Source organism: Eulemur rufifrons, chromosome 2, assembly GCF_041146395.1.
Source record: "Eulemur rufifrons isolate Redbay chromosome 2, OSU_ERuf_1, whole genome shotgun sequence".
Classification (NCBI taxonomy): domain Eukaryota; kingdom Metazoa; phylum Chordata; class Mammalia; order Primates; family Lemuridae; genus Eulemur; species Eulemur rufifrons.
Window position 1 is genome coordinate 8,355,517 of NC_090984.1, and position 24,592 is coordinate 8,380,108.

The 24,592-nt window shown below is 57.2% G+C and overlaps 1 protein-coding gene across 1 annotated transcript; it reads right to left on the minus strand.

Moving 5' to 3' along the window:
* Positions 1-55: 55 nt before the first annotated feature.
* On the minus strand, positions 56-24,412 carry TECR (trans-2,3-enoyl-CoA reductase). The gene is made up of 13 exons (XM_069477267.1): positions 24,284-24,412; positions 3,047-3,097; positions 2,400-2,451; positions 1,994-2,038; positions 1,795-1,898; positions 1,603-1,718; positions 1,415-1,520; positions 1,209-1,281; positions 1,080-1,123; positions 950-1,007; positions 782-870; positions 378-423; positions 56-293 (listed from the first exon to the last, which is right to left on the minus strand). Exons 1-13 carry the CDS (start codon positions 24,296-24,298, stop codon positions 166-168), a joined length of 927 nt encoding a protein of 308 aa, XP_069333368.1. The 5' UTR covers positions 24,299-24,412; the 3' UTR covers positions 56-165.
* Between the last annotated feature and the right edge of the window lie 180 nt (positions 24,413-24,592).

Genomic DNA, 24,592 nt, shown 5'->3' on the forward strand with positions numbered 1-24,592 from the left:
TGCAGAGGTGCTGCCTGGTGGTCCCCAAGCCCATAGAAGAAACACAGGGACGGAGTCCGACAGGGACAGGCAGCTTTTATTCCAGGTGCTGGAGAGCTGTCGCCCCCTCTCCTCCTCCAGAATGACACTGGGGTGGGGGACGACAGCTGGGCTTGGCTGAGCGGCTCAGAGCAGGAAGGGGATGATGGGCATGCGCAGGGGTGGGTAGTCACGGAACTCCTTCAGGTAGCTGCGGTGCTTGCCCTTGGCCCAGATGGTCATCTGGGTGAAGCCCACCAGGGAGAAAAGGGCCACTGTGGGGAAGAACGGGGGTGTCAGGGAGGGGCTGCCGGGCCCGGATGGATACGGCCCTGCTGAGGGAGGGGCAGCAGGCTCACCTGGGAGACACTGTGTCATGATGGCAAAGCCGATCCAGGACCCCACCTGCGGGCAGAGGAGGTGGGAGGTGAGGACAGGCCGGGCTGGGCAAGGCCAGCTCTTCTGTCCAGCCCCACCAGCCCCTGTGCATGTGGATGCCCAGGACTCAGCTTCCTGAGTGGGGGTGTGGGGACCCGACTCCAGTGCTGGGGGGACCCCAAGTGAAGGCGGTGGTGTGATGGAAGCCCAGCCTTAGCACCCCTCCCAGGCCCCAGACCCAGAGAGGTCGCCGACTCTCCCCCTCCAGATGTTCCAAGTGCAGACTGCGAAAGCAGCTGCCAAGCCAGGCGCCCCCTCCTGGGGGCTGGCCCCTCCACATGGGACCCCAAGCCCCCTAAGGGAGCAAGGCAGGGCCACCCCTCACCTCATAGGTGTAGTTGGGGCAGGACACCAGCAGGAAGAGCCACGTGAAGGGGTTCTTGGTGGGGTACGGGATCTTCCGGGTCTTGGACCCTAAGGGGCAGGACAGGAGGGGCGAGTCAGACGCCCCCGGCCCCCTCCGAGCCCGCCCCCGCCCCAGCAGGCCACTCACCAGCCGGCCGCAGGTCCCGCAGGGCCATGTGGATGGAGAAGTTGCCCAGCTGGCAGATCTGTCAGAGGAGCAGGGTCAGCCCAGAGCCCACCAGCGCCCCCCACCCTGCCACCAGCCCCAGCCTCCTTACCACAAAGATAGCCAGTGCCAGTTTAACCTGCTGGGCTCCGTAGGCTGAAGAGGAAGCAGGGGGATGAGACGGATAAGGGGGGGCCTGGGGAAGGGGCGTGCGCGGGGAGCGCGGTCCAAGGCCACTTACAGGGGGGCGTGTAGAGTGGGTGGTTGATGTAATAGGCCATCCACGCGGCGAAGCCCCAGTAGTAGGTGCAGTTCTGAAAGGGAGCGGGGGCAGGGATGGGGCGGGGGCCGGCGGGGGCCGGCGGGGCAGGGATGGGGTGGGGGCCGGTGGGGCGGGGCGGGGATGGGGCGGGGCGGGGCAGCGGGGCTGCGCGGGGCGGCCCTCACCTTGAAGATGTTGCGCAGGGGCATGGTGCCGTGCGAGAAGCGGTGCACGAAGAGCGTCTCCAGCAGGCGCTTGACGTAGTGGAATGAGTGGCAGATGCAGGCGAGGCTGGTGGGGGAGCGGACTCAGCCGGGCGGCCGGCGGGGCTTCCACCCTCCACCGGCCGCCCCCTCGGGCCTGCCCCACTCACTGCACCACCGTGTGCCGACTGGACGTGAAGTCGTATTTGTGGCCGTAGATGAAGGGCACCCGGAAGTAGAAGAGCAGGTAGATGAAAAGGGGGCCCGCGTACTCTGTCAGGAAGACCTGAGGGTACAGCGGGGCCAGGTGAGTCACCCGCTGTGGCTGATGGGAAAGGGGACTGCGGGTGGGGTCGACTCACCGTGACCCAGCTGATCTGGGCCCCCAGATCCCGGAAGTAGAACGTGGCCGTGGTGCCCACGGGCAGCTTCTGCAGAACATCCTCGTCCTTCAGGGACTTGCCCTCTGCAGACAGGCGGGCCAGGGCTCAGGGGCTGCCTGGGCCTTCTCCCACTGCCACCCGGGAGCCCAGGGGTGGCCGGGCGGGCGGCTGTACTCACTGGGGTCCAGGCGGAGGGACTGGCGGGCTGGGTACCACTGCGGATCTGCGGGGAGAACAGGGCGGTCACAGCCCACAGCTTGGCAGGGCTCAGCCTGCCCGCTGCCCGCTGCCCACCCGACTGTGTCTGGGTTCCTGGGACCCCGCAGCCCCTCCCACGCTCTGGCAGGACACAGGCCGGAAGAGCGCGGGCAGAAGCAGGATCTTGTCCCTCTGAACGCCCAGCAAGGGCGTTACTGCTGAGGGCCACGCGGGGGCGCCTGCCCCAGCCAAGGCCAGAAGTCTGGGCCACGCTGGGGGGCATCTCTGCAGACCCCTGGAGGTAGAAGCACGCAGGATGGGGTCCCTCCCAGAGGCTCTTGGCCAGAGGGGTCACAGGGGGGCAGTGTGGCGGGCCTTGGACTCACGGGACTTGGTGAAGAGGTTCTTGATCTCCGCGATGGTGGCCTGGGGCTCCACCTGGGGAAGCACAGGCCAGAGGGACGTCCGCCCTGAGGGAGCCCGGACCCGGATGGGGGTGTGCGAGGGAGAGGATAGACTGGGGGCCAAGACTGCTACTGCGGGGAGGGGGAGGGTTGGGCTCCGGGCCCCCACCCACACAGCCAGTGCAGAAACAGCAAGGGCCCTGCCAGTGTGGGGACAGCTGTGGGCTGGGGGCTCCAGTTTAGCCAGGCTTAAGCGTGGGCAGCTGGGCCTGCTCCCCTGCCCTCCTCTTCACGGCTCCCCCCCACCCCGCCCACAACTCCCCCACAGTGAAGGCCTTCTGTCCTCCCCAAGAATGGTCCGAACCCCTTCCCCCAGGCCTGGCGTCGGCAGGGGCAGGTCCCAGTCAGTCCACCTCCTCCCCAGGCCCTGAAGCCCTGCAGGGTCCAGTGGGGCTGCCCTGCTTCCTTCCCAGCTGGGAAGCCAGCTCCCGGCCACACCCAGGGGTCACAGCTACCCCTTATGTGCCCTCTGAAGGGCAGGGGGGTGGGGCACAAAGGACCCAGCTGGACAGCTCCTGGGCTGGAATGAGCAGGGTCCCGGCCCAGTGCAGCCAATGCAACGGTCCTACCTTGTCTAAGAAACACAGCTTCTCCCTCGTCTTTGCGTCCAGAATCTCCACCTCGAAGAAGAGAACGGCCTTTTTGGGTTTCTTGGCCGCCTTGGGGGGCATGGGCCGGGGGAGTCCGTTGAGACCAAAGCCGGGACCAAAGCCAGGACTGAGGCTGGGCCCGAGGCCGGGGCTGGTCTCCCGGGCCACCATGCTCAAGCTCATGTCCATGCCGCCTGCCACTGGCCCTGCGGCTCGACTTTGCCCACTGTGGCCAGCAGCCCCAGCTGCCACCGTCAGCCCCCACCACCAACCTCCCCACGCGAAGCAGCTCTGGGCCGGGCAGGCGCGATCAAATTCTGCCGCGGTGCTGGAAAGGCGCCCGAGCCTGCCCTGGCGCTGCCGGCTTCTATGCCAGATGTAACCCGAGTGGCATCAGAGCCACTGCCCAGCTAAATATAAAACCGTCGCAGTCTGAGCACCCCCAGTAGCCTTGCCACAGACTTCCCCTGGAGGGGCTTTTGGGGCACCCCCGGGAGCTGGGTTGACCTGAAAGAGGCTTTTGAGTGGACACAGCCCCTCAAAAGCACCCGGGGCAGGGAGACTCCCCAGGGACAGGCATGGCAGTGCCTCCCAGCACCCCCTGCCAGAGCCAGTGGCCAGCAAGCAGCCCAGGCCCCAGTACCCAGCTCAGGCCTAGGAGTTCACTGGGCTTGGAGAAATCCCAGCTATTTTGAGAATCTGCCAGATAGATCATCCATTTCCCCTTCTGAGCTGCAAGAGACACTCAGGATTACTTTCCTTGTGCATTTGTGTTCCCGGGGAGGTGACAGATTCCGGAGTGATTGGTGCAGAGAGCCTCTCTCTAAGTGTGGAAAGATCAGGGAACAGGGAAGTTTGGGACAAGCACCCCCGACCTCCCTCTCCACCCATTTCTCACCTTGTGGCCACATGTGGGGCAGTCTCCTCATCCAGTTAACCCAACGGCACACCCTCATCCAGGCCCTGAGCCCCCAAAGCCCAGAGCACACATCCTGGGCCCACAGAAGGAGCCTGGCTCAGCTCTCCAGAGCCCCCAGGGAGCAGTGGACAGCCGATCAATGAATGGCAGGGCAGAGGGGAGGGAGGGCGCCCCAGGGAATCTGACCCACCACCCAAGCAGGGCAGGAAGACTGCCGGGCTGAGGCCCAGCGGTGCCCCACGAGCCATAGTAAACAGGGTGGGTCTGATCCCAGGTCTGCCACTGGCCAGCAACTGCAGTGGACCCTTCCCACCCACAGAGCCCCCGGCAAGCCCTGGGCCAGAGGCGGCCTGAGGAACAGGAGCGGGCACCTGCTCAGACAAACCCCGGGGCAGGCCCCAGGCAGGGGACATCAAGAGCATGTCCACCCACCCAGAGCCTGGGGAGACTGGTCCACTGCAGCCAGAGCCCACCCTGAAGGAGAGGGCTTCACAGTCAAGCCAGAGAAGCCAGGCACCCCTCACGCCCAGTGACAGTGAGAAAGGCAGGGTACAGGGTGGGCAGCACCCGGGACTGTATCCAGCCCTGCCCTGTGGTCACTGGGGGACCCTGCGCACGTCTCTTCTCTCTGCCCCTCAGGGGCAGGCAGGAAGGTGTCTAGCTCCTGGGAAATGCCCCAGAAGTGTAGGCCCTGAGACGGGGGAGGAGGCCCCGGGCGAGGTGGCCCTGCAGTGGCCTTGCCTCAGATCCGGCTCCCCTACTGGCCTGCGGGTCGCTGCCTGCTGGCCACCTATGATACACACACCCACATCCTGGACGCGAGGGTAGGAGACGGCCTAGCACCCAGGAAGTCCAGGCTGATGGTGCCTGCTGAGTGCCTGCTGTCAACTCCAGGCTCGCTGGGGCAGAGGGGCAGGCTACTGAGCCCCTCTGAGCCACTGGGTAATAAGACCAAATAGAGCCGGCACATGGAGGGGCCAGAAAAAAAAGAGCCTGGTCACACCGCTCGAGGCATCAGGCCCCACCAAAGGGACTTGTGGGTGAGGGACGGGGGACATGCAGAATGCACCAGAAAGGGTTAGAAGAGCAGGGCCTGGGCAGGCACGGGGCCGTCCTGTGGCTGCAGGTATATTAATAGTTCCTGGGCCCTGGGCGGGCAGTGCCCACATGCCTCCAAGCCCGTGTGGCCTGCAGGAAGGCAGCCCAGCGTCCACTGGGAGAGGAGGCCTCCGAGTTCCTGCTGAACCACTCAACAGCTTAAAATACAACCAGCCCCTCTCCCTGCCCAGCCAGCTGCTGGGGGAGGGCTGAAATCCTACCCTCTCCCCCAGCCCAGGCATCGGACCAGGGCCCAGGAGGGAGAGTACCGGCCGTCGGGGCCCAACTGGCTGCTAGTAAGGACGCCAGGCTGCAGCAGGAGGCGGCAGCCAGGGGAAGGGCCGCGCTCACAGCAGCAGCGCCCAGGCCAGCCGAGGCCAGAGGAGAGGAGCTGCCCCTGCCCGCACAGAGGTAAGCCCCGGCCCCGCGGCAGCGCCCAGGGGCTCGCCAGGGCAGGAATGCCCCGGGCCCGGGGCCACTGCAGCAGGATCGATGATCCTTGGTGGGACAGCTGCACTTCTCCCACTTCCTGCCCTGAATCCCCAGACCCAGCGGCCATCTTCTCCCAGAGAGGACTAAAAGGCCCCAGGGGGCACGTGGGACCTCTCTGCACTATTCTTGCAACGCCCTGTGCCGCTGTAATGACTTCAAAGTAAAAAGGTAAGTGAAAGTTACGACAGGTGAAAGAAGCCAGATGCAAAGGGCCACATGTTTACATGTGACGTCCAGAGCGGACAGAAAGCAGACTGGGGGTACTGCGGGATCGGGGAGGGGCAGAACAGGGGGGACTGCTGATGGCTACCTGGTCTTCTCTGGGGGTGACACCCATGTTCTGGAACCACGCAGAGGTGGTGGTTGCACAACACTGTGCGTGCACCGAATGCCACTGATCCCTTCACTTTTAAACGGTTAGTTTTATGTTACATGAACTTCACCTCAATAAATTATTTTTTAAAGGGGAAAGGGGGATAACAAGCCCAAATTACTCATTTCAAAAAAAAAAGGCCCCAGGGCAGGGGAGCAGAAGAGGTTCCCCACCCCCACCCCTGGAGACTGAGGGCCTAACTGGGGGAATTTGTCACACACCTCCCCATCCTTGTCCTGGGCCTCCTTGCCCCCACTGCATCCCCTCCCACCCCACCCCTGCTCTGTGACAGACACACACACACACACACACACACACCCCTGCCCAGGCCTGAGGCCAGCAGGAGGTGAGGGGGACCCAAGGGACACCCAAGACTGCAGCCAGAGGGCACAGGCAGCGGATCCTGAGCACAGAAGAGGGCAGCAGGGTGGGGCTGTCCCTGGGAGAAGGTGGCCACAGGACAGGGAGTGGGGGGCACTCCCGAGGGAGCCCAGGGAGGGCCAAGCTGGGACAGGGAGACGCTCGGGATGAATGGAGGGAGGCCTGTGAAGGGGTCAGCAGCCCGAGCGAGGTCCAAGCACTGGCTGCAGGCAGAGGGTGTGGCCCTGCTGCCTCAGACACAATGCACTGGCAGAGGACAAGGACGAAGGCTGGCGCAAAGGCCAGTGGCTCTGGAATGACAGTTCCACTAGCCTGGAATTCTCTCCTGGAGGCCACCAACAGCAACTCGTGGTAGCAAAAGGTCAGGGCAGGGCCAAGGGCCAGGACAAGGGGTGTGGCCTGAAGCCCACTCCACAGCAGGGGTTCAGGGGCCAGGCTTCCACCTGCCCCAGCCCAGAGGGGAGCCACCACGGAACAGCAGGGCCCAGTCTCCACCGTCTTTGTGATGACAAAGATCTTATTGACGGTAGGAGGAGTAGAAAGAGGGCTCCCACTTTCTGAGCACTTGCTCTGAGCTGATGCCAGTGCCCAGAGCCGCTGGGGAGCCAGAGCTCCTGGGATCGTCCCCAGTTGGCAGAGGAGCAAACCAGAGCAGCAGAAAAACGGAATAGTCATGAACCCGCAGGAGAGGCCAACAGCCTTTGCACTGACTGTCCCCTCTGCCTGGAACTCTCCTGACACCGCGGGCGGGGCTCCACCCTCTCCTCCTGAGGTCTTCAGCGAGGCCCTTCTGGGCTTCTACCTAAAACAGTGACCCCAGACATTCACCATCTGCCACCCACGAGAGCATCAGCTGCCGAGGGCAGGGACCATCCGTGCTCGGCCGTTTCCCAGCACCCAGAACAGGGCCCAGCGTGGAGCCGAGCGCGGGGGCACCTGGGGAGAAGGTCACACAGGTCAGGCCCCGAAGCCCCCTCCCCCTCCCTTCCCTGCCTGTACCCTCGGCCTCCCTGAGCCGAGGCCGTTCCCCCTCCCCGCCCTGCCCACACGCTGGAGGGCCCTGCCCACCACGCCAGACCCCAGAGCAAAGGCGGCACCCAGATGCAGGGCTGCCTGCAGGAGACCTCACTCCCAAGGGGCTCCTAGGAGGCCCCCAGACACACCCACCCCCGGTGACCCTACAGCGGCACTCTGACGCCAGACCCTCCTCCCTGGCTCCGGGGCCACCCTTGCGGGGGGGAAAGGGTCAGCCAGCCACGCTGCAGGGGCCCCAGCTCCCCGGGAAGCCGGGCTGTCCTTCACTGGAAACTCCAACCTGCCGACCGCAGGCACAGGGGCCCCTCCCGAGGAAGGCGAGGCCTCGGGGGGCCGGTGGAGGACCTGCTCCTCAGCTGTGCCCACGTTTCCCGGGTGCACAGACTCACCTATTTCCTGGCTGTGTGGCCCGAGACAAGTTACCCAACCTCTCTGAACCTCCATCTGCAAAGTGGCTGATCCCCACCTGCCAGCCCACAGAGTTACTTGTAAGAATTACAGGGATGATAACAAAAAGAAAGTATATAACCATCCCCCATCTGGAATAAATACTAACGGTAAATATTATTTGATCAGTAGCAGCAGAATAGCTGTACCAGATGCACAAGATGGCCAGGCCTTGCCCTTCTCCTGAAACCCTGGCCATGGCCTTGAAGGGGCCCATCCATAGGACACCAGGGTCAGAGAGCTGGTGCAGTAACACCCCACCCAGCCGGCAGCAAACCCAAACCCTAACAAGAGCAAGACATATACAGGTGGTCAGGGCAGGATCACCAGCAGGATGACGCTCCAAGCAGCAGAGGCTATGGCGCTCTCCACTGCCCCCTTGTGGCCTTGGCCTCTGCTCCCACTGGCTGGACAGGCACCTGCAGCAAGCGCCTCAGGCATGGTCCCAAAGCCCTTTGTCAGAGGGACAGCTCCAGTGCAGAATGGGACCTTAACCCTGGCTCTGCCACCAGCCAAGAGACCTCAGGGAGCCACTGTCCTGCATTCATTCATTCCTGCCTCCCTTCCTCCCACACCTCAGGCACGGTTCCAGGCCCTGGGACACGGCAGTGAACAAAACCAAGCCCATGCCTTCAAGGCACTGCATTCTACTATGCGTCCCAGGGAAGCAGGGAGCAGTGGGGCGGGGGCAGACAACAGTGGCATGCTTTGTTACCAAGACTTGTGGAATAAAACGAAACGGAAGGGGGAGTGGGGAGGATAGCCATCTTAGAGTGGTCAGGGAAGGCCTCCTTGAGAAAGGGGCATCCAAGCAAAGGCCAGTGGGAAGTGAGGGAACCAGCCATGAGCATATCTGGGGGAAGAACAGTCCAGGAAGAGGGAACAGCAGGTGCAAAGGTCCTGGGGCTGAACCGTGCATAGCATTTTTGAGGAGCAGGAAGGAAGCCTGTGTGGCCAGGGCACAGTGAGCGAGGGAGAGGGTTGGAGGAGGTGAGGGCAGGGAGGAGACAGGGCAGACTGTGCAGGGCCTTGTGGGCCACAGGGAGAACTTTTTTAGCTTTTTCTCTGAGTGACGTGGGAGCCACGGAGGGTTCTTGAGCAGAGGAGGGACATGACTTGACTTGACTCAGGTGTTCACAGGTGCCCCGCTGGCCACTGCTGCTGGGGAAAACAGGCTGCAGGGGTGAGGGCAGGAGCTTGGAGACCAGGACAAGGGAGCAGGAGGGAGCCGTGGCGGGGTGAAAAGTGGTCACATCCTGGAGAGGCTGTGAAGGTGGAGGCAACAAGACCTGACGATGGTCTGGATGTGGGGGTGAGACATGGAGAGTCGGGGCTGAGCCCCAGAAGGAGAAGCAGGCGACGTCCGAGCCCAGGCAGCAGGCGCTGAGTTTGCAACTCCTGCTCACCACCCCAGAGGCGCAGCCGGGCAGGCCTGGCACACGTGGTCCAGGCGCCGGTGCCCAGAAGGACTTTCAAGCTTCAGCCTCCCCGTCTTTACAAACAAGGGGGGCCTGATGTCCCCCAGGCCCCTCCCATCTGTAAACAGGACTCAGTGGCCTCCCTGGCTACAGAGTCCACATCACAAGACCCGGCTTGGCACCGCCCACCGGTGCACTTGCACCTCTGTGTGTGCTAGGACGGGACCTGCCCAGTGGCTGTGGATGGGAACAGCGGCCACGGTTACTCCCTGCTCCCTGTCCGGGGCTGGAACTGCAGTGGCTTCCCTGATGCCTCTCCTTTCACCCCAGCGGTGGCCCAAGGGAGCAGGAGCCATTAGCTCTGTTCCGTAGATGATGAAGCTGAGATCCAAGGGGTAAAGAGCACACCCAGGTCACCTGGCAGTAAACGCCAGAGCCCGGACACCCATGCGTGCATGTTCAAGGCCAGGCCACCCCCCTGCAACACGCAGGCCTCTGGGGCCCCCACGCAGAGCTGGTGCAGGGCGGCACACCCCGCCTCTGAGCACACAGCTCCGGCAGGCTCTCTTGGACCCCAAAGAGGACTGCACTCCCTGGTGGGAAGCATCTTCCCCCAAGGCTCGGGCACAAGCAGCTTGGCTGGGGATGCCATCCTTGCATGGTGCTCCTGGGGACCTCAGCAAAGACAAAAGGGCCCGACAGTCCTTCAGCTGGCTGGCCTGGCCACTCATGGCCTCACCGCCACGAGGGCTGCTGCACCCACAGCCTGGGCTCTCTGTGGAGACACTGCCTAGCCCGGAGGATGGAGGTCTGGCCCTGAGCAGCACGGCACCAGCCACCTCACCCAGGTCGCAAGTACGGAGACTTGTGCACGTTCCCCAGGACTTCGCCTCAACAGCTCAGCACCTTGGCACTTTCAGCTCCCTTTCCCTGCCACTTTCCAGAAATATTGAGTCACACTGCTAATGCCAGGATTGCTGAGAAGACTTTGGGCTCAGCTGCCAGGAAGTCAGCACAGGCTGCACCTGCTCGGCCAGAAATACCTCATTCCCTGGTGGCCTCGGCTTGTGACCTCATTTCTCTGTGGTGTCCAGGGGACAGCTGTGACAGCCTCCCCAGGGTCCCACAGTGGGGACAGAACATTACCCAGCATAGGAAGGGCCGAGAGATGCTGGCCACCCACCCACAGACCCTTGACCACTCTGCTCCTGTCTCTTGTCCCTGCTGGCAAGACAAGAGGCGCCAGAGCCCGAACACCAATGTCCCTCCCAGATCCAGGGCCAGGGCCAGGTGCAGAGGCAGCGGTAGCCCGCGACCAGGGCAATCTGGGCTTTCTGTTCCTGCCTGGCAGAGCCCCACGCAACTAGGCAGCAATCTGGCCTCAGAGGACACTCATCAGATGCCCATGTGCTCCTGGGTTGGTCAATGCAACCACAGGAGTCAGAAGATGAAGACACCCGCCGAACACAATGAGGAGTCAGAGGACGGGGCCTTGGCCCTAGCCTGCCCCGCGTTCTCTAGACCAGCAGCTCCCTGGCACCACAGCCCATGTGCCTCTCTGGGTGCTTGCAGGCTGCGCCCTCAGGCTTCCAGGGCGGGCTGGCCCACCCAGAGCGGCACCACTCGAGCCTGTTTCATTTGGGCGAGACGCCGAGAGTGACGTCTATCAGATGCTTATCTAGTCTGTGGGACTGTGCTGAGGACCCACGATCGCCCTCCTCCTCTCCCCACCGCCCTCCAAAGGCACCACCAGGCAGTGTGTGAGCGAGCACTCAGCCCCCACCGTCTCACGCAGACACTGTTAGATTGCCATGGTGACCCATTTTACAGACTAGGAGACCAAGGCTCGAGGAGTAAGAGTAACCAGCTTAAGGACACTTGGGTGAAAAGCTCCAGGGGGCAGGACCCCATCTGTTTGTTCCTTAGAACTGAATGCTCATGGCTGCCGGGGCCAGCCCTAAGGGAGCTCTAGTCTGGGGACTGCTCTTCCTTCCTCCAGGGCTGTCCCTGACACTCACTTTCAACTCCCCAGGCCCAGACCCCTGGGGGAGGGCCCAGATCTGTACCCCTGTCCTCACCCACTGGGCCTTAGTGACCACAGCTGGGTCTCTCTGTCTCTGGACAGGAAGCTGGACGAGGGGCAGAGACTCCAAACCCTGCGGACACAGGCCGACTGGAGGAGCAGGAGCAGCTCACCAAGGCGATCCCCACTGCTGAGTCCAGCAGCCAGGTGAGTGCGCCCTGCGAGCTCAGCTTGCCAAACAGCCGGGTCTGGGTGCATGTGGCCGGCCTCACACACACACGGCAGCAGCCTGCACCTCCCAGCACTCCCACCAGCACAGAACATGCTAGGCCCTGAGGCACATCCCCGACATGAGTTACCTCCTTTCCCATTAATCCCCCTTGCAGATGAGGAAACTGAGGCTCGTCTGTTCGCTGACATATGCCAGGCACTGGTCAGGGATCTGGAGATGCAGCCACTGAAGGAGAGGAAAAAATCCTTGTCTACAGGGAGCTAACATTTGAGCGGGGGGAAAAAGAGATGGTGAAATAGTTATATATAATATTAATATATTTGAAGGTGACATGTGACATGGAAAAAACCAAGAAGAGAAGACAGGGAGTGGCGGATGAAGGGAGACATGTGTACAGCTTTACATAAAGTGGTCAAAAGCTGGGCGTGCTAGCACACACCTGTAGTCCCAGCTACAGAGGCAGCGGCTCACATGAGCCCAGGATCCTGAGGGGACTCTAAGCCAAGCCCTGAAGGGGTGAAGGACAGAGTGGTTCAGGTATCTGTGGAGAGCAACCCAGGCAGAACAATGGCCTGTGCAAAGGCCCTGAGGTGCAGGTGCTCCAGCAACAGCACGGAGGCCTGTGTAGCCGGAGGGAGCGAGCAAGGGGAACATAGGGGGAGGTGAGGGCAGAGAGGTGATGGGCCATGCAGGGTCTCATAGGCCAAGTGAGGACTTTGGCTTCTACTCTGAGTAAGGTGGGGACCAGGGAGAGTTCTGAGCAGAGCGGAGCAATGACCTGAGTTCTTAAAGGACCCCTCCAGATGGTGGGGGAATAAGGGTGGAAGCAGGGAGGCCCGATGAGAGGCTGTGGAAATAATTCTGTCAGGATAATGATGGCTCAGGTGAGGGGTTTGGCAAACTACAGCCCGCAGGCCAACTCTGGTCCGAGGCCTGTTTTTGAGCAAGCTAAAAACGGTTTTTACATTTTCAAGTGGTTCAAAGCAAAATTAAAAGAAACCTGTATCATGACACGTGAAAATTAAATGAAATTCAAATTTCAGCATCCATAAATAAACTTTTATTGGAACAGGCCATGCTCATTGGTTGTCATCTACGGCTGCCACTGTGCTACAACAGCAGAATCGAGAAGTTGCCACCGAGGCCGCGTGGCCTGCAAATCCTAAGACCTTTACTACCTGGCCCTTTGCGGATAAAATTTGCCAACCCCTCCCTGAGGCCTGGCAACGGCAGTGAGGCTGACGAGAAGCGGTTATAGTCCAGACGTATGCTGAAGGCAGAACTAAGAACTGATTTGGGGACGTGAGGCGTGAGAGAAAGAACAGAGTCAGGCGGGCGCGGTGGCTCACGCCTGTAATCCCAGCACTCTGGAGCATCGCTTGAGCCCAGGCAATCCAGACCAGCCTGAGCTCCACTCTGCGCAGGGCCATCTGCAACCCCCAAAGCCCTTCCCGCCCCTGAGCAGCTCTCATCCTCCATTCCCTCAGCGAACACTCACTGAGCCCCTGGATGTGCGAGGCCTGTGATGGGTGCTGGGCTCCGGATGAACGGGACTCGGGCCCCCGTGAGACAGGTCTGTAACAGGAGTGTGCAGGCAGTGTCCCAGGCTCCGGGACACAACGGTGAGCACAGCTGAATGTGGCCATGCCCCCCCACCTCCAGGGCCCGCTCATGCTTAAGGGGACCGAGGACAAAGCATCTATTATGTAATGGGAGGTCAGGACGTACCAGGCACCACGGAGAGGCAGGGCAGAGGGCCCAGAGGGCCACAGGGGTGGTCAGGAAAGGCCGCTCTCAGGAAGTGTAGTGTGAGCCAAGGGCCGGTGTGAGGCTCCCTGGGGGGGAGTGCAAAGGCCCTGAGGCAGCATGGGTGCTTGGCAGGGTTCTGGAACATCCAGCGGCTGGAGCAGAGTGGATCTAGGGAGAGCAGCCAAGGATAAGGAAGAGGCTGGAGCAGAGGCCAAGACAGCGCTTTGGGGGGTTCAGCCACAAGCAGTGGGAAGTCGCTGGAGTGCCACAGGCTGGCTTGGTTTCTAGAAGGATCCTCACGGCCAGGGGCAGAGGGACAGCAGGGGAGCTAACATGACAGCACAGACAGCGGCGAAAGGCTCAGTGAACCACCCAGGCCAGAGACCCCCCCGAGGCCTGGGCCAGGGAGGGCATGGGGGCGGGAATGGTGAAAAAGGCACCCTAGTTCCTGGATCCTGAGGGCGCCACTGATTCCAAACAAGCCATCGATTTCCAGGAAAAAAATCAACTACGCATCAATAAAACATGCATACGTCTATCATAAGATGCACCTCAACTTAAGGAACGTTACAGCTGGAGGGGGAAAGCCGTGCACGCTGGAACGAAAGGAGTGGTGACAACAAGGGAGAGGGTTTCGGCGCAGGTGGGCAGGGTTTCTGGACAGCCTGGCAGGCTGAGTCTCGTCTATAAAGGGAAAGGTAAACTAAGCAGAGACGGCGGCTCTAGCTGCTGAGAGGGGTCAGGGAGGATGCCCGTGTTTGCCGTCCCACCAGCAGCTGGCATCTGTGGGCGGCTCTGAAGGCCAAGGCCCTGCAAGCCTCAGAAGTCCCTCAGCTCTGGCCCCAGCATGGAAAGGAGGGCAGAGGACGAAACGGTCGAGTGAGAGACAAGGAATGCAGAAGTCCTGAGCGGATGTCCTCCCCACACTCTCTCCCTGGACAGTGCATGTTCCCAGGCCCAGCCAGCCAGACTGGGGATGGCTTCAGCCCAACGTGCCACCCACGGAGGCCCCAGGTGAGCTGGGACGTGCAGCTCCCAGCTCAGTCCTCAGACTGCACCTGGAAGGGCCTGCAAGGGACTGTTACTGGGGTTTATTGACTGTGGCCTGGGGCATCCCACAGGATCCTATCTTAGCTTTACATGGAAACTCAGGAGTTCAGGTAACTTTGGGTCAAAAAGAGGGAAAGAAAGAAAAAAAAGGGGAGAAGAATGGCCACTCTCCAAAGTATCAAAAGATGAGCAGAGGCCAGATTCGGGGATGAGCAAGAGCCCACATGAACGCAGCCGAGGACGCTACAGGCTCAGGACCGCACTCAAAGTCGGGTGTGCCAGTCCCAGAGGACAGCCCCGCACCCCACAGGCGTGCAGGGTCCCTCCTCCTCATCAGCTGCAGTGACTGAATGCCTGAGCCCGCCCTGTACTTTGCTCGGTAGGACAGTGGCCTCTAGCAGACATTCACATAATCACTCATTCCACGGGAACCCACTGGCACCCTCCCTGGGGCCGGGAGTTCCAGGGCAGAGCCAGGGGCTCACACGAACACACACATCATCAGAAGGTGCCGAGTGCTGTGCACAAAGGAACTCAGACATGAGAGGTGACAGGGGATGGCTATGGCCTGGGTGGGTCAGGGGCAGCCTGTCGGAGGCACTTTGTCACATTCGAGCTGAGACCACAGAGCCGCCTCCCCAAAGCCATCCCAGCACCAGTACTCAAGCACAGGGATTACCCGGCCCACCGCCAGCCCTGTCCTCTGTGGATCTCCCAAGCCCAGCAGGAGACTTTGTTAAACCATTCTCTGGGGTGAGTAGAAGTCAAACAATATACTGTTTAAGACTATACACATCTCCCCAAGAATTCTGATGGAATCCTCTAGCCCCACCCAGCTCCTGAGAACGTTGATTCGGCAGCTCCACCCACCCATCTCGTGGGACCCTTGCAGTGTCCCAGGAAATAGTGTCTCCGAGAGGCCCAGCTCCATGACCCCCTCAAGCTTCTCGATGGTTCCCGATGGTTCCTGAAGCCCCAGTGCTGGGTTAACTTCCCACCCCCACCCCCAACTTGGCAGCTCCAGCCTGACTTGCCATGCCAGGCCAGTGCTCCCTGTTCAGTTTCAGATGGAGAAAACAAGAATTCAGAAGGACCCAGGACACGACACAAAGCCCGCAGTCTCCCAGGCAGTCTGTGAATGGCCGGTGGGCTCTGCTTACATAAGGGCCTGGTTCGAGCAAGGACAGGGACAGGGCCACGCCAGCCTGCCAGTCTGGCACAGCTACAGAGCTACTGAGAGGGCCTTTGTCCCTCGCAGGGCTGGGAAACACTAGTGGCCCATCTCCAACGAACCGTGTGACGGGGCGGGTGAGCCCCTCTCCTCCGGAGAAGCCCCAAACATCATCCACAGCCCACTTCTCAGAACAAGGAACAACTGCCCTGTGCATTTACATGACAAGCACTATAACACGAGGACCCCGTAAGGACTTAAAGTGCCCTCTGATAGTTAAACCTTTAGATAAAATCAACAGCAAAGGGACTTCCGTCAACCTCAGGATGAAGTTCCACGGGTCTCTCTGGGTGGCTACAAAGCCCTCCCCATCGACCTCATCTCTCAACATCAGACATCCAAAAAGCCTGGCCCCCAGGCACCTGCACACGACACCCGTTTCCCTCTGCCTAGGACACCACTCCCCTCCCCTTCCTCAAAGGCCTCGTCTTTCAGGCCTTGGCTTAAATGAAAAGATCTCGGGGGGCAGAGGCTGTGGTTCATTCACCCCACTACTCCTGGCGCGTAAGTATAGAGGGAAAAACACGTTGGAACGAATGAACTAATGAACGAGTGAGGAGCTAGAGGACAGACAGGCAGAGCCCCGTGACAGGAGGACACCTGGACCAGCAGAACCTGTCCCCAGCTGCGTGGTGAGGGGCGGCCCCGGTGCAGTCTTGGCAGCTCGCATCTCAGCACGGCCCCCGTGCGAGGAAGGTGACATGCCGAACAGGCCAGCCACAGGCAGAAGGGCCCCAGGCTCTGGCCAAACGGCCATAAGAAGCCAGTTCCCCTACGTCAGGACCACTCAGGACTGGCCACGAGGCTGCCTCAACCCACACGTGAGACACTGGACTCACCCAGGTCCCCAGACCAGACGCCACACTTGTCCTTCTGCTTCACGTGAGGCTGACCCACAGAGAGGAGATGCATTCATTCATGGAATCATTCGTTCTACAAGGAGGCACTGGGCCAGATGCTGGGGAAGCCACAGGAACAAAACACAGAGTTCCTGCCTCCCCGGAACCCACAGTCGGACGAGGCGGAAAGCCTGTCAAGCACCCACGTGAAAACACAGCCCCAGCCGGGCATGCGCCCTGATGGAGATGAGTAGGGTGCTGGGGAGACGGGCGGGGGGGGTCAGACTCTGCACAGGATGGTCAAGGAAGGCCTCGCTGGGTGACAATGAAGCCAAGCTCTCGGTAACAAAACGGGGCCAGGCATGAGAAAAACAGAGGGAAAAGCATGCCAGGGCAGGGAACAGCGTGTGCTCAGGGCAGGACAGTGGCCACGGGTGTTTGCGGAGATGAAAGACAGCAGGGGAAGATGAGAGAGGAAAGCCGGGGACAGACAAGAAGCCTTCTGCGGGAGGCTGAGCCACGGCATGCTAAGATCCCCCCACTTAATGAGAAAAGACCCCCTGGCTGCAGCTGGGTGGAGGACAGATGGCAGGGAGGAGGCAAAAGCAGAAGCAGCCTGCTCATCTGAGCGAGGTGACACCCAGGGCCAGGCCGACTTTCATTCAGCACCTGCTTTCTGGGATGGTTCCTTGTCGCAACTGGTTAAAAAGTAGGTTTTGAGCCTGCTTCCACTTCGTCAAGGGTCTTCCCACGGGGTCGGAAAGAGCTGATCATCCCAAAATGTGACTTGCATGTCGTGTGACATTAGATCAAAACTGACAGACTGACGTTTGGGCTCCTTCCTCCATTTTCTGGGCATGTTACTTAGCATGAGTCGGTCTCTTGGCGCCTGATTGGCCTCATTCATTGGCAAGTGTTGATTTCCAGGCCTTCAAAAGAGGCTACATGCAGAGAGCATTTCAGCGCCCTGGAGATGCGGATCTGTCCTCATCCGCCTAACGATTTCTGCCTAGACTGTAGGCCAAGCAGTGTGCTGGGCACTTCGCACCCCCCAGTGGCCCTCCGACACAGATGTCCTGATCCTGGCTGCATGGCTGAGAAAACTGAAGCTCCAACAGGTTAGATAAGGGGCCAAGTCCTTCACCACCACACGCTTCATCCCTCCCCCAGCCCAAGACCACCTGGGCCCAACCACAGAGAAGCCCACTCTGGGTCTAACAGAATCCTGACTCTGCTACTTACTAGCTACAGGCATGTCACTTCACTTTTCTGTGCCTCAGTTTCCCCATCAGTCAAGTAGGGACAAGAATACTACCCACTTTGTATGTTCATCATGAGGATGAAATGTGTTAATAGATAAAAAGCACCCAGCATAAGTACTATGTTCATAGAATAAGCGCTATGATTATCGGGCCCTGGCTGCCAGGAGAAGTGTCCCCAAGTATTCAAACATTCTCAGTTGACCCTGTCAATATCAGCAAGAGTGTGTTAAGACACAGCCTGAACTTGACCAACTAGCTCAAGATCTCTGGCCTTTCTCACCCAGCCAGGCCTGAGTAAGAAAGTGAAAGTGCAGGATTCCCAACCAAACCCAACCGCCTTATCAGAGCTGCAAGTTCCTCCCCAAGCAAGACCCTCACTTGAGTCTGTCAACTCTCCTCCTCTCTCTCTCCTCAGGAACCAGTTAGTCAAGAGGCTCTGCTGGAACCAGGAGGACTCTAAGTCCCCCCACCCCCTTATGACTGAAATAGCTGCCCCACCTGCTACACCCTGAAACCCACCACTCATCTCCCACTGTTCCACCTCCTCTGCCTCGGCCCCGCCTCCTCTGCCTTGGGACCTGCTGTCTCCACAAATGCCCCACTGCATCCAGGAGTGAGTAGGATCACCGTACTTGTTAAATGTTAGCTGCTGTACAGCGCTTGGCACTGAGCTGATACTTCCTAGGCATCTATCTGCTCATCTAACGCTCACCAGACCAAGAACCCCTTGAAACAATAACCCTATGAGGTAGTGACAACCGTCCCCAGTGGTGCTGGTCCACGTGCAACAACAGGCTAGAGAGAGGGAAGGGCCTGATCTGATCTGTAGCATTTGCCACTTTCCGTGGTGTAAATACCCTGCCTTGGCCCATTTCAAGATATAACCTGATGTCCCTGAACACAGGGTTGGAAAGATGCACACAATTAGAGCCAATGCGAGCCAGCTCTGGCACATCCCGGGTGTCATTTTATGCATGACAAAACTGGCTTGAGAGGCTAAAGAATTTGCTCATGGGCTCCACACCTTGTCGGCGGCAGTTAAGGATCTCAGCCCGGCTCTGCAGGCTTTGCTATCTTCCCAGGAAGAGTATCAATCCCAAACATTGCCCAACAGAAAGAGGGTCTGGCATGTGGCCCTGGGCAAGACCCTCCTCTCTGGGTCTCAGGTCCATCATCTGTAGAGTGCAGAGGTTAAACCGTAAGAGTTCTAGAGCTCACTCAAGCCCAAGGTTCTGAGACTCTGACTGCCCACAAGGGAGGGGCTGAAGTCCAGAGCTACAGAGCATAAGGGACTCTATACCAGGAGAATGTGCCAAATGAATTACCATCTGCTCAGAGCAAGAGGCCTGTGGGGTGCTGGAAAGCCTAAGACACCCCCCCCCACCCCACCCCAGGATGTTGGCATGAAGCATGCTAACATGGGGAAGGGCTTTAAAGCTCAACACCACATTTTGTGACTTGCCAGTCCCAATCCTGCCCTCACTCCAAGGGACGGCCCACCCAATTTTAGGGCAAAGGGAGAAAGAGCCCCTGCCAGAAGTCCACACTGACCCACAGCACCCCACCCTCCCTGTGGGGATGTTCTGTCTTCAGAATAGAGCAGGACAGCCATACGCTGCCTTGGGGCGGCATCGGTAGGGAAGTCACAGGCCCGGATAAAACTGGAGTCGGGCAAACCCAGGCCATGGCTTGGCTCCACTGCTGCTGAGCTCCTTGACCTTGAGCAGCTTCGTTTACTTCTCTGAGCCTCAGTCTCATGTGGAAAGTAGAATACTAGTTCCCACCAGATCGGGTGCCCATTCACAGGACTCCGTAACTGTTCCACTGCCGGGGAAGCAGACAGACCTGGTCCATATCCTGTCTCCACCCCAACGTGACCGTGGGCAAGTTCCCTCACCTCTCTGGGCCTCAGGTTCCCTGTGCACAAAACAGGGATACAAAAAGCACCCACCTCCCAGGGTTTTTGGAAGGACACAGTAAACACAAACTGTCCCAGCTTAGCCAGCAACAAAAAGCACAGGAAGAGGGACGCACAGCCAGGGTTCTATCCTGTCCGCACGTGCAAAATCAATCCCAAAGCATTTTCTGAAGGTCTGTTCGATGCAGGGTGCAGAAGGGGATGGATGAGGGAAGAGTTCAAGCGGTCCCTGATCTAGAACACAACGCCTGCCTGCAAACAGGCGCCAGATGCAACATGCAAAAGTCAGAAAGATACGTCACACAACTCAAGAAAAAAGAGAAAGAATTTCTTTAGAAAAAAATAAAGAGTTTTTAATTTTTTAATTAAAAAAAAAAGTCAAAGAGAACTAAAAACGAGGGTTCAATGGCCAGGGAAAAAAAAACCCTACTTATCCCTTACCTTCTATTTCAAAAAGACACAAAAATTCAGGAGGAAAAAAAATAACAGAAAACAGACACCAACACCTAAGATCCCGCCGCCCAAGGTTAACATAAATTCATATTTTAATCTATTTACTTCAGATTCCTTTTTAAAAAAACAAAACAGACATACCTAATCATCCGTCCTTATCTCCCCCACCCCAAGCAATAGTTCCTCTAACTACAGAATAATCTTCATATGTTTCTGACCTTTTATTATGTATGCATCCATACATAATACTTAGAAGTCACCTTTGATACGTATTTAAAATTGATAAAATCTTTTGCAACTTGCTTTTTCAACTCAACATGTTTGGAGATTTATGAAAGAACTGGGCAAAGCAAACCAGAATTTCTTCCTGTCATAGAACTGTGCACAACAGTCAAAATGAATGAACCAGAGCTCCAAGTAGCAATTCCCCTTTTACGCATAACCTTGGATGTTGTATTTCTAGCAACTCTGGAATGTTCTTTAAAACTGGCCCTTGCTTTCATGATCAAGTGGGTTTTGCTCCAAGGAGCAGCAGCAGAAAGGCTCAGAGAGGTTAACTAACCTGCCCTGGGGCAGTGGCAGTGTGAGGCTTCAACCCCAGGCCTGCCCAAGGGCCACACACCTATGACACTATTACACACAAGTCTACTTTTTTTTTTTTTTTTTTTTTTGAGACAGAGTCTCACTCTTTTGCCCAGGCTAGAGTGAGTGCCGTGGCATCAGCCTAGCTCACAGCAACCTCAGACTCCTGAGCTCAAGCGATCCTCCTGTCTCAGCCTCCCGAGTAGCTGGGACTACAGGCATGCGCCACCATGCCCGGCTAATTTTTTCTATATAGATTTTTTTTAGTTGTCCATATAATGTCTTTCTATTTTTAGTAGAGACGGGGTCTCCCTCTTGCTCAGGCTGGTCTCGAACTCCTGAGCTCAAACGATCCGCCCACCTCGGCCTCCCAGAGTGCTAGGATTACAGGCGTGAGCCACCGCGCCCGGCCTACTTTCTCCATAATTTTTACCTTATCTAGTTTTGTATCCAAACAATTGCCTCTTGGCTAGAACTCTACTTCCAGAAGTTTCCTATTTATTCCTGTGAAAGAAGCTGAAGTAGAACTTGCCTGAGACAAGGCACTATCTATGTTGGTCTAGGATTATTTGCAACGTGGACACCAGAAGAGCTCCCCTTTTGAGGGTACAGAGATGCTAAATGAGAGTGGTGGAGACCCCAAGAGGATGAGGCTTCCTCACCTTTGGCTACTTGGCTGCGGGGAAATGGGCAATGAGCTGGGCTCCTGCAGGCTGAAGAGGGATTGGTTTTCCCTGGAATTAACAGGCTGATTTACAAGATACAGTAGCTGTTTTACTAGCTGCTACTGGGCTCGTTACTTTGAGTCTCATCTGTAGTGGCAAAAACAGCAATAAAAACAAAATCTCCAGTAGCCTAATGTAAGTAGGATAAACAGTTCTCTTACCAACCTAGCTCTGACCCCGACACAATCCCAAGGCTGTTCTGGCATTCCAAGGAGGCAGCTTCAGCCAAGGCCTAGGGGTGACCTGTTCTAAACGCTTGACCTCAATTAGGGCACAGATGGGATCATTTTTCCTCTCAGATCAGTTGAGATTGGCAGTGACATGAAACCATTATCTAAACAGCAACAAAGGTCCCCTCCAGCTGGAATCTTAACTGCCATGGTATCAGTCCTCAAGCAGACATTAACTTGCTATGTGACGGTGAGCAAGTCCTGGCTTTTCTGAGCATTACTTCTACCACTTGTAAACTGCACTTCATAATCTCCAAGGTTTCTCCAGGGGCTGAGAATGTCTTTTGAGTGGGGCTAACCTTTCAGTGGACTGGAGGTTGCTTGAGGGTAGGAGGATGGACTTAATCCCAAACGGAAATATTTGCTTTGATGTAGATAATTGAAACCTTTTCTCAAACTGTTTGTTGAATGTGAGTGAAAGCATGTATGTCTTCTGTGTTTACTGGCCTGCAACAAACACTGGCAATAAAACTAATCTGCTTGCTGTGCCAACTGGGCTGGAAGACAATTGCTCCTCCCATCCAGAAACTCTGTAGCCATCACCCCAGAGTGATACTTGGCAAATGTTAGCAGAGAATGATAACAAAGAACGCAGCAAGATAACTATTTTTTTCCTCCAAGGTCACTTTAAACAGTGAGTTTGAATCTCCCTTTTCCTTCTGGGAAAGAAATGATTTAAGTAAGATAGAGCACGTTCTCTAATCAAAGTCTTGGCCTTCCCATCATACCCAGCTTCCCAGAACAGAAGTACTCACCCTCAGGGTCCTACTTTATCTGACTGCCAACCAGCAAAACTAAACTAACTCCAGCAAAACTAAACTAACTACGTTTTGCAAAATGCCATGGGGCTCTTCCCACACTGCATCTTTCAAATTGAACATGGCTTTTTCTCCAGGGTGAGAGAGTTCGAGAGGGAACACCATGTTAGAACTTTATTCTAGAATGATAAAGTTGAACGACACATTAGAGATGATAGAATCCTACCTCCTCATTCTTGGTAGCATGTCAAAAATGACAGAATTTCTGGGTTAAAGTCTTCAAAAGATTCAGGGTAGATTTCCAAAAAAAATAATAATATAGGGGGCAGGCAGAGGCAGTAGTTTTCAACATGTGAATAAAAGCAAAAAAATCTTTCCTTCTATTTATATAAGGTACCCAGAGTAGTCAAATTCATAGGGACAGAAAGTAGAATGGTGGTTGCCAAAGGCTGGGGAGTTAGTATTTAATGGGGATTCAGTTTGGGAAGATGATACACAGAGATGGATGGTGGTGATGGTTGCAAGACAATGAGTACATACTTAATGCCACTAAACTGTACACTTAAAAGTGGTTAAGATTGCAACTTTTACATGCATTTTATCATAATTTTTAAAATTTCGGAGGGGGGAACAAGAAATCTCTTGACCTGCTAGCTTTCATCTAAAGACCAGGATGGCACAGTGGCTAGGAAGTGACTTGGAGTCCTGAGTTCCTCTTTTTGTTCTGCATTTACTAGCTAGGAGCCTTTGAGCAAGTCATTTGACATCTCTGAGACTTTATTCATCCACAAAAATGGGAATAATAGACTCCCACCTCCCAGGGCTGTGAGAATAAGAGAATAAGGTAACAGAATCTCACTAACACAAGAGTATGCACTTGCTAAATTATTCTTATTTTGAATTTTAATAATAGTTAATTATTTAATAACAGTTACTTAAGGCCAGCCTCAGTGGCTCACGCCTGTAATCCTAGCACTCTGTGAGGCTCAGGTGGGAGGATCGCTTGAGCTCAGGAGTTCGAGACCAGCCTGAGCAAGAGGGAGACCCCTGTCTCTACCAAAAAAAAAAAAAAAAAAAAATTTAAAAATGAGCTGGGTGGGTTGGCACGCGCCTGTGGTCCCAGCTACTCAGGAGGCTGAGGCAGGAGGAGAGCTTGAACCCAGGAGTTTGAAGTTGCAGTGAACTATGATGAGTCCATTGTACTCTAGCCAGGGAGACAGCAAGACTCTGTCTCCAAAAAAAAAGAAAAGAAAAAAATAATAATAATGGTTATTTAAAAGACAGCAATAATTAAATGATAAATATTAACATTATATTATCAGCGAGGGTGATAAGGGCATCAAGACTTTGTCTTAAGGGAAAAACAAACCCAAGTTAGGAGTCAGAAGACCTGACTTCAAGTATTCAAGAGTGGATGTGAGCGGTATAAGATTTCTTCTTGGTGACACCACAGGGTCTGACAGAGATGACCTCTTAGATAACCTGAAAGCAAGAGCAGCTTCGCAGTCCAGTGGAAGCCAGCCTTGGAGTGGCATCTGCCTCACCGCCCAAGTTTCTTGGGGACGTCCCGGGCCGAGGGAAGGGGTCCAAAGGTCGTATAAAAGAAGACTGATTGCAAAGCCCCTTCCGACGCCAGAGGCGGCGACGTGGTGCAAGGTTTGTGCAAGACTCCCTCGGATCCGGAGCAAGGGTCACACACCCTCGCTGATTCCATGACAAAGTGTTCCCCTGAGGGAAGCTGCAAGGAACCTGCAAGCTTCCCAGGCCCTGCAGAGACCCCAAGAAAAGGCACCCCCAAAACAGCCTGGGTTGCAAATTTATAAATACCTCCCCGGCACATGCGCACTAGGATTTACGAGCGGCCCGAGGCGCAACAAGCGCCCATTGCGCCTGCGCGGTTCGGCTCTCACAGTACCAGAAAGCGGGGTCCCAAGGTCCCGCGAAGAAGGAAAAAGAATGGGGTCTGCGGCGTCCGCCCGGCCCCCGCTTCTCATTTCTTACCTCATACTGCTTCATGGCTTCCTCACAGGGCGGATACTGCTCCTGCCGCTACTGCTGCTGCCTACCTGCGCGCGACACAGCACGGGTCGCCTAACGCGCTCGCGACAGCTGCGCCAGACTCACCGCGGCTCCGCGTCCGCCCCGCCCCTCCCTGCCGCGCGCGCCCTACCGGCCAATCAGCGCGCGGGGCGCCCACCTTAGTCCCCGCCCCGAGGGACGGGTCTGAGCGAGGACTTGCCACTCGCACCACGGACTGACCAATTAGCTTGCGGGACCTTCCGAGGGGGGCAAAGTGGAGCGCGGGCGGGA

Bases quoted from the DNA above. Each gene is read 5' to 3' on its own strand.
- TECR (XM_069477267.1), bottom strand. The intron at 2,452-3,046 runs GTAGGACCGTTG...GTGCTTCCCCAG, and splicing joins AGCTGTGTTTCTTAGACAAG to GTGGAGCCCCAGGCCACCAT. The intron at 1,008-1,079 runs GTAAGGAGGCTG...CTCCTCTGACAG, and splicing joins TGGCACTGGCTATCTTTGTG to ATCTGCCAGCTGGGCAACTT.